Raw genomic sequence first — 8,786 nt, forward strand, 5'->3', positions numbered from 1 at the left:
AGGTAAAAGAGGAATACTTGTATCTGGAGTCCAAATAGGAGGGGAAGCTCCTCACTGAATACATTGATCAATGTGAACACAGCGTCAAAAGGCAGATATGCTAGAACATGCCGAAACTAAGAAAGGATGCGCTGGAAATTTGGAAAACATTATGATAGATGATTCCCCGATGCCGGAAGGGATATAGTCCAGGTAATTCTGGAAGGCGATCTCGGATATTGCTGCGCTTTTGGACAGGATATTTGTGTCTTCGCTGGCCACGGAAGTAGACCTAGTTGTTGGAGTGTGGAAAATGTTGTTCATTTGTTGACGAAAGATAATAGGGATAGTTTTTGGAATTATAGACCAGGGAGTCTTACATCGGTTGTGTGTAAACTACTGGAGGGGATTATTGAAGGAGGAGCTTATGAGTATTTGGAGAGATGTAGTCTGGCTGCGGAGAGAAAACATGGCATGTTGTCCTTTATGAGTCAGATTGAATTATTTGAAAATGAAAATAAAACTAACAGATGAATCCGAACAGTCGATGTGGCTGCATTAATTATGGTCAGGAGTTTGATCAGTTCCCTATAGTAGACTCAATCAGAAAGTCAGGAGGCATGGGACCGAGGGAAACCTGGCTACGTTGATTCAGTATTGGCTTCCTAACAGAAGGCAGATGATGTAGTAGATAGAGTGAATTCTGGCTGGAAGATAGAGCGCAGCCGTGTTCCTCATGCAGAGTCGAAATTCTGCTGCAGTTTACAACTCCATTGCGAGTCTGCAGTTACAGTGCTCCAATAAATAGGGCTGAGGAAATAATCGATTTAATCTGATCACACAGCAGCACCTGGATAATTAATGGAATTAAGGGGGACGACGTCAGCAAATCGCTGAGTGATTGACTGCACCAGCGGGTTTTCTAAACTGACCTACCACTTACATATTACAGGGCAAATGCTACAATGACTTCAAAGCATCTTTTCCAATGGAGCCCTACAACGAGAAAACAGAATTTCAAAGTGTTCAGCAGCAGCTACTGGTGCTCACTACAAGAACCAGCCGTCCAGAATGGCAATCCGAATTCCCAATTCAAGTACACACCAATTTATCCAAATGCCAATTTACCTCTGAATCGTGGTTTTATCGTATCAGGTGTAGATACGCTCATATTTCGATCCTTTTAACCCTGAATCCACATGGCCGGTGTGGAATCCGTGTCTCCCTCTGAAATCAACAATAAATGAAACATACAAAACTACACAAACTAAAAACGCAGCGAAGGCAAAGCAATAATCAGGCTCACACTTGTCTCCCTTCAAACCCATCGCAGGCAATTGGAGAATACAGAATAACCATCCAAATTACTTCAGTGTTGTAAGGACAGAGGGATCGAACAGTATCAACGACTTTCTAGATCGGTCGGTGCTGTGTGACACTGAAGTTCTAACCTTGATACAGAGTCAGACAGCCATAGAAAACCACAGCACAGAAACAGGGTCTCCAGCCCGTCAGGTCAGTGAGGAATTATTTAAATTGCCTACTGCCATCGACCTCACCCGGACCGTGGCCATCCATATCCCTCTCATCCATGTACCTCTCCAAACATCTCTTAAAGATTGGCATCGGAATCTCAATTACCATTTGTGTTGGCAGCTCTGTCTACACTCTGACCACCCTCAGGCAGAAGAATTTCCCCCTCATGTTTCCCTTAAACATTTCACATTTCACACTTCACCCATGATCGTCAGTTGTATTCTCGCCCGATATCAGTGGAGAAAACACGCTTGTATTTACACTCTCTATACGCCTCATAATGTTGTATACCTCAATCAAATCTCCCCTCAGTCTTCTACCCGCTCAGGAATAAACTGCTAACATGTGTAATCTTTCCTTTTAATTAAAAACATTCAGTCCGTCCCGGCATTAGCCGTGTAATTTTTTCTGCATTATTTTAATCATATTTTAATCTTTCTTGCACACACTATTCCAAATTAGGCCCCAATAAAGCCTTAAACAGCAGCAAAATATCGTCCCAGCTCCTGTACTCAGTACTTTGGTCTATGACGGCCAAAGTACGAAAAGTTTCTTTTACGACCTTGTGTAACAGTGCCGCAACTTTCGTTGAATTATGGACCTGCATTCCCAGATTCGTTTGCTCTGTCGTACTCCTCAGTGCCCTATTTCTCATTGTGTCAGACCCACCCTGGCTGGTCCGCCCAAAGGGCAACGTCTAACACTTGTCTGATCTAAATCCCATCTGCCATTTTTCAGGCCATTTTTCCATTGGTCCAGATCCCGCCTCATGCTCCGGTTGTCTTCCTCGCTGTCAACTACATCCGTAATGTTGGTGTCATCGACAAATTTGCTGATCTAATTAACGACATTATTATCGAGATCGTGGATATAGATTACAAGTAACAACGGGCACAGCAACGATTCCTGCGGATCTCCTCTCTCCATTAGCCTCCAATCAGAGAGACAACCATCCATTACCACACTCTAGTTTCCCCAACATAGCCAATGGCTAATCCAATTTACTACTTCATCGTGAAAGCCAAGCGACTGAACCGTCCCGACCATCCTTCCGTGTAAATCTTGCAAATTCCTTGCTGAAGTCCGTGCAGACGCATCCACTGCCTTGCTGTCAACACCATTCCTGGTTACTACGTCCTAAAGCTCTGTGAGATTGGTTAGACATGACCTACTGCGCACTGGCCCATACTGACTATCGTTAATGTTCCTGTTTGTCCAGATACTTCCCTTCATACCCCATGACCAGCATAGTCTCAACACCGAGGACAATTCATCATTACATAATACTTGGCAAGTCCCTTCCAAGCAAAGCTATCGAGATCATCCAGCGGTCGGTACTAATATATATATGGTCTATTGTTTTTTTTTTATTCTCTTGCACTTTATTATCCAACGCATTGGGAGTAGTCTGGAAAAGCAAGGTGTAATTAATTAATAATTAATTTAAATAATTTTAAATAATTAATCGACTTACTTAACTATAGCAAGATACGGTACTCTCGATCGAGCACAGAACACAGAATATTACTGCACAGTACATGAGGTTCTGATTGGCTTTCGACTAATGTAAGTTCGATTTAACATATCCCCCCTGTATCTGAATCAGAATCAAAGGTTTCAAAGGTACACTTAAGGAATCAGAACCAGATTTAATATCACATACATACGTCGCAAAATTGTTAACTTTACGGCAACAGTACAATGAAATACAGGATAAATAAATATAGAGAAAACAAAACTGAGATACAGGTGGCAGCGGGGAAAAACGCTGTTCCTGAATCGCTGAGCCTGAGCTTTCAGGCTTCTGTATCTCCTTACCGATGGTAACCCTGTGTAGAGGGCACGTCCTGTTAGTGGGCAATGTTAATGATGGATGCCACCGTGACAAGAATCATTCCTTGTAACAATGATCAATGAAATACAGAGAATCTGTATTTACCAACAAGTATATTTTATTATTTCTACTAAAATCACGTAGATTTGCACACTATCTTCCTGTGTGCACACTACTGGAAACCCAGACACTCCATGAACAGTCAATTAAGAGAAAAGTTTTTACCCGGTAAAGAGTCTACGTTTATGTTTCCATAGAAACATAAAAAGCATAGAAAATCTACAGCACAATACAGGGCTTTCGGCTCACAACGTTGTGCCGAACATGTCCCTACCTTAGGAATGACTAGGCATACCTATAGCCCTCTAATTTTCTAAGCTTCATGTACCTATCCAAAAGTCTCGTAAAAAGACCCAATCGAATCCGCCTCCACCACTGTTGCCGGCAGCCTATTTCACGTACTCACCACTCTCTGAGTTAAAAAAAAACTTACCCCTCCGCTGTACTGACTCCCCAGCACCTTCAACATGTGTCCTCCTGTGGCAACCATTTCAGCCCTGGGAAAAAGCCTCTGAATATCCACACGGTCAATGCCTCCCATCATATTCCGATCCCCATGTATCCGATCTCCACGTGTCCGTGTGGTACTACTTTTCGACAATGGTTGGTCTCTGGCCGCTGGAGAATTATCACCCCGGCATATTTGGTGCTCCAGAATCTTATATTGTTCCTCATTAATTGAACCATTGGATTTCCAAACCATTGGCTCAAGGTCACCTGACCTACCTGGGTCACATGGTTACTGATCATTGTACAGAGCTACAACCAACATATTGTACCTGGCTCTGCCCACCCCAGCCTTGTGTATTCGTATCTTTACACCCTGACTGGTCCAAGCCAGTTAAATGAGGCAATCCAGACAGAGTCTAACGAGACTACCGATTGCTTCTTTGATATGTCTGGCATTTTACACAACAATTAGCTGCTCCCCTGAGCATGGTCTCAGGTTTATTGCTCTGATTAGATTGTCCCTGGGTCAGGAATCAGTTCAGAGTCCACGCCCTTCACATAACAAATGGCGACTTGTTTGAGAATGGTCTCAGGTTTAGCAGATCATTTCCTGAAGCTCCCTGTGTCCACATTCAGTTCCTCTGATTAAATTATTCCAGTGTAAGAATCAATTCATAGTCCACAAAATGGGTCGGGGCGAGGCAGAGAGAACTGGCTTGTCTGCTTCCCCGGTCCTTGGTCAGTCTGTAGTTTCTATTGGTCAACAGTGTTTTATGAGTCATTCAATCTGACACGACTTTATCTTTCTCGGGTCTGCTGTCGTCGGAATGAACCAGGCTGGATGATAGAGGTTTTGCGGAGATGCCGAGTGCTGTAAGGGTCGAAGGGGTTTACAGAAATGCGGTGTGATGTAGGGGTTGGAACGGTTTTGTTACGTACCCCGTAACGGGTTAAAAGAACCAGCATAAATAGAACACAACTGGAGTCCGGTATTGTTACAAACAAAACACTACTTATCAGTATCCACGTAATCTCGTAATATAAAACCAGATAAACCAAACAGATTAGCAGAGTTTATGCATAGGTAAGCGTGTAAATATAAAACCCCAAACATCTTCAGCTTAGGTGGTAAATGATACAGTCTTACGATGGTATAGGAATGACGTCAGTTCATTTCGTGATATTAAGAGGAGTAGAATTGAGGAGAGAGAGAGTGAGAGAGGTGATTTGTTTTCCAAGTAAGCTGATGTCGTTGATCGTTCCGTTGCATTCCGAAGTCCTGTTAAAGTTTTGTGATCACACAAAAGTGTACCGCCTTCACGCAGTAAAGTTATCAAAGGTTAAACACACCGATAACATTCCACCGGCCACACCTTTCCGACACTGCGATCAAAACTCACCCTTTCGTGGGCACTGAAAGTTCATCCAGTGTCTATTTCTTCTGTATTTCTGTCCGTGTCTTCCGTGTGTCTGTCTGAAAAGCCAGCTGACCTTGAATATATCCCAAACATGCTGAACGCCAGCTGCCCATTATATAGCCCCGCCCTTACGTAACCATGGCGACTCACGAGCTGCTCCGTGCTCTCTCTCTCTCTCTCTCTGAATCGATGTACACCAACTCTCTCTCTTTTTAAAGGCACAGTCCATATTGAATGCACCTCAGCATCTCGTCACAGCTTTTACAGACAGCGAGGGGTGTCAGCACACTTCTCCACCGATGTGGAAATGCAATTTACTTGTAGTACCAAACCGGCATTTCTGTCTGTAATAAAATGAAACCCGTCTTGTGTCGGAGTGTTTTGCTAATAATGTTCGTGCAACATTATGCTGAGTGATCCTGAGTACCTGACTGCAGACCGCAGTCCCTGCACTATCATGGCAGAATATGGCATTAAAGGCAAAACTTTTGGCAGTGCGGAGGATCAGAGGGATCTGGTTCCGAGTCCACAGAACACACAAAGCTGCTACACAAGTTGACTCTGTGGTTAAGTTGGCATATAGAGCATTGGCCTTCACCAATTGTGGGATTGAGTATAAGAGCTGAGTGGCAATGTTGCAGCTATATAGGACCCTGGTCGGATCCCACTTGGAGTACTGTGCTCAGTTATAGTTGCCTCACTACAGGAAGGACATGGAAACCATAGAAAGGGTGCAGGGGAGATTTACAAGGATGTTGTCTGAATTGGGGAGCATGCCTTATGAGAATAGGTTGAGTGAACTCGGCCTTTTCTCGGAGCGATGGAGGATGAGAGGTCGCCTGATAGAGGCCTTGATAGTGTGGACAGTCAGAGACTTCCCCAGGGCTGAAATGGCTAGAATGAGAGTGCATAGTTTAAGGTGGTTGGAAGTAATACAGAGGAGATTTCAGGGGTAAGATTTTTTTTTACACAGAGAGAGGTGAGTGCGTGGAATGAGCTGCCGGCGGTGCTGGAGGCGGAAAAGATACGGTTTTTTAAGAGACTCCTGGGTGTCACATGCTTTGAGAAAGAGGACTGTGGGTAAAGCCGAGGTAGTTCTAAGGTAGGGACATGTTCGGCACAGCTCTGAGGGCCGAGAGGCCCATATTGTTCTGTAGGTTTTCTATGCTTCTACTCAGACGACGGCCACTGGGTTTGCCCCACCTTCCTTTAATTTGCTCTTACTAATCAATCCCAAATGCCGATTGGCCGCTAGTTGATTGGTCACCGATTGCCCTCGGACAGTGAGCCTTATTGAAGTTCCCTCCTCTCCAGATTTCCGATGTCCAGGTTGGCCACTAGTGAAAGCTACCGGACTTACCTCTCAGTGATGACCGTCTCAATACCAGCAACATGACACTGGCAACCGAGTACATTGTCTTAGACATGACACCTGCCAAATCTAATGCCACTCCCCTTCGCACTACATATGGACTGCCGTCTATGTATGCATATTGATCTGTTGTCCCCACATGTTCATTGATCTCTTTCCCTCTCTGCAATGTAAATACTCCAGTTCAAGCCATCTCCTGCGTGTGTGCTTTTATTTGATATGTAGTTACACAGACACAATGCAGGCTGACATTTGAGTACAGAAGTGATGACCATAAGTTTCTCCATTCCTCCAACCCTGAGACAATTTCAGATCTAGATTCTTTGTTGTTCTCACAGGTCCAGTCCAAGAAATACATTTGTCTCTTTCACATTTTGCAAGTGTCATGTAAGAAACGGCAAGAAGAAAATACACATTAATAACTGTTACTAAAAATTTTATTGGTGGCTTATTATACAAATGCCCCAAGTGAACATGCTGTACCTATCTGCACGCAATGCAACAAGGACTGCTCACTTGGAATAACTTTACAATTGACTTAAATTGTGGTGCTCCTGGAAATATTGTAATGTCATTATGGCTGCAGTAATAATTAGGCTGAGTGATGACACCTAACAGCTTTTCAAACATTTGTAGAATGTAGAAAGGCACCAACTCTATGAATTAATGTATACTCCAATAGAATTTAGGAATTAAACCTCTTACATTGCATAAACAACTGATTAACACATGTGCACAAACTGCATTACATTCCAGCAGTTGCTACATTCTCTCATGACTCATGTGGTCCTTTCCGTGGATGCAGACTCCTGGGGAGCACGAGCACACTTCAGATTGGCATCATGCACCGCATCCCACATCAGTAGCAGTTCGAAAGGCCGAAAACGGTGCACTAGCAGCAACTCACGGTAATAGCAAGGATTGAACGATTCATCTTGGGTTGAAGGAACCCTGACTCCAGCTGTCCTAAATCCGCTATGGGAGTGTGGGGCTAGTCCAGCCTTGGCCAGACACATCCCCAAAAATACATCATCAATGGGGTATAGTTCAAGGTCTTGGGCTATGTGGAAAATGATGTGAGCTGTACACACAGACATAAGTATGCCCGCTCCACCAATGTACGGTGGGTACGACTTGATGGTGGTCACTATTTCTGGCACATAATACTTGCTCGACTTCTGGCGTTTGGGTCCAAACCCATAAATGAGACGGCCCACAAACAGGTGTTGGTGAACCTTCATGTCTAGCAAGTAATCAACCATGTTATCGGTATTGGCAAAGACATCATCATCTCCATTGAAGATGAATTTAGCACTGGGGCAAAATTCACTGACCCACTGCAGCAACTTGTATTGTTTGAGGGTGAGGTTGAAAAAGGTATCCAAGAAATCCCATTGTAGGATATCTCTGTGTTCTCTGTTTTCCATGGCTAACAGCTGATTCAATTTCCTACTTTCTTTTTGGTCAGGAGAGACACCAGAAATAAAGACTCTCTTAATTAGGACCCCATTGAATTCGCGTTCTCTGCCCCAGGTCTTCCTTATCATTTCCCGCCGATCCTGGTTGAAAGGGTGAGATTTGATGACCAGGAGCAGGAAGACATTCTGAGATTCTTCTCGACCACCACATTTGTCTGGAACATTTTGAAGCATGTCAAATTCTCGACAGTGTTTATACATCAAGAAGTTTTTTATGTGCTCTTTCTCTTGATGAAATGCGGACAGGTGCAGCAATGTCGTGTTCGCGTGGCACTTTGGCTTGAGCACTGATTCAGTTGCATCACCAGTAACAACCTTGGGCAGGTCATTGCGATGAACAGTTTCTGCAACAACATCAGTCTCTCGACGTTGGCCATTATCCCAGAACATGAATAACAATCTCAGAGTAATAACAACACCCAGCACTACTTTCTCATAGAATCGCCAATGTCCGCTCATCTTTCACCTGAAGTAGAGAAAAATATGGATTAATTCAAAGTACTTTACATTTACATGATGCTTTAGAAGAATGGGAAGTTTAAACTATAATGAGGTTCACTAATGCTTTGTAATATTGACCCCAAAATGGTGGTGAGGTAAGGAATAGGCAGAGCCCTACTCGCTGCTGAAAGTTTAATTGACCTGAAGCATTCCATCCC

General features: G+C 43.7%; 1 protein-coding gene across 1 annotated transcript; it reads right to left on the reverse strand.

Annotated features, from left to right (window-relative positions):
* Positions 1-7,428: 7,428 nt before the first annotated feature.
* LOC132388716 (N-acetyllactosaminide beta-1,3-N-acetylglucosaminyltransferase 3-like) lies at positions 7,429-8,586 on the reverse strand. The gene has a single exon (XM_059961101.1). It carries the CDS (start codon positions 8,584-8,586, stop codon positions 7,429-7,431), a length of 1,158 nt encoding a protein of 385 aa, XP_059817084.1.
* Positions 8,587-8,786: the final 200 nt, after the last annotated feature.

This window comes from Hypanus sabinus, unplaced genomic scaffold, assembly GCF_030144855.1.
Source record: "Hypanus sabinus isolate sHypSab1 unplaced genomic scaffold, sHypSab1.hap1 scaffold_386, whole genome shotgun sequence".
Lineage (NCBI taxonomy): Eukaryota > Metazoa > Chordata > Chondrichthyes > Myliobatiformes > Dasyatidae > Hypanus > Hypanus sabinus.

Coding starts and splice junctions, on each gene's coding strand:
- LOC132388716 (XM_059961101.1), bottom strand. CDS start 8,586: ATGAGCGGACATTGGCGATTCTATGAGAAAGTAGTGCTGGGTGTTGTT.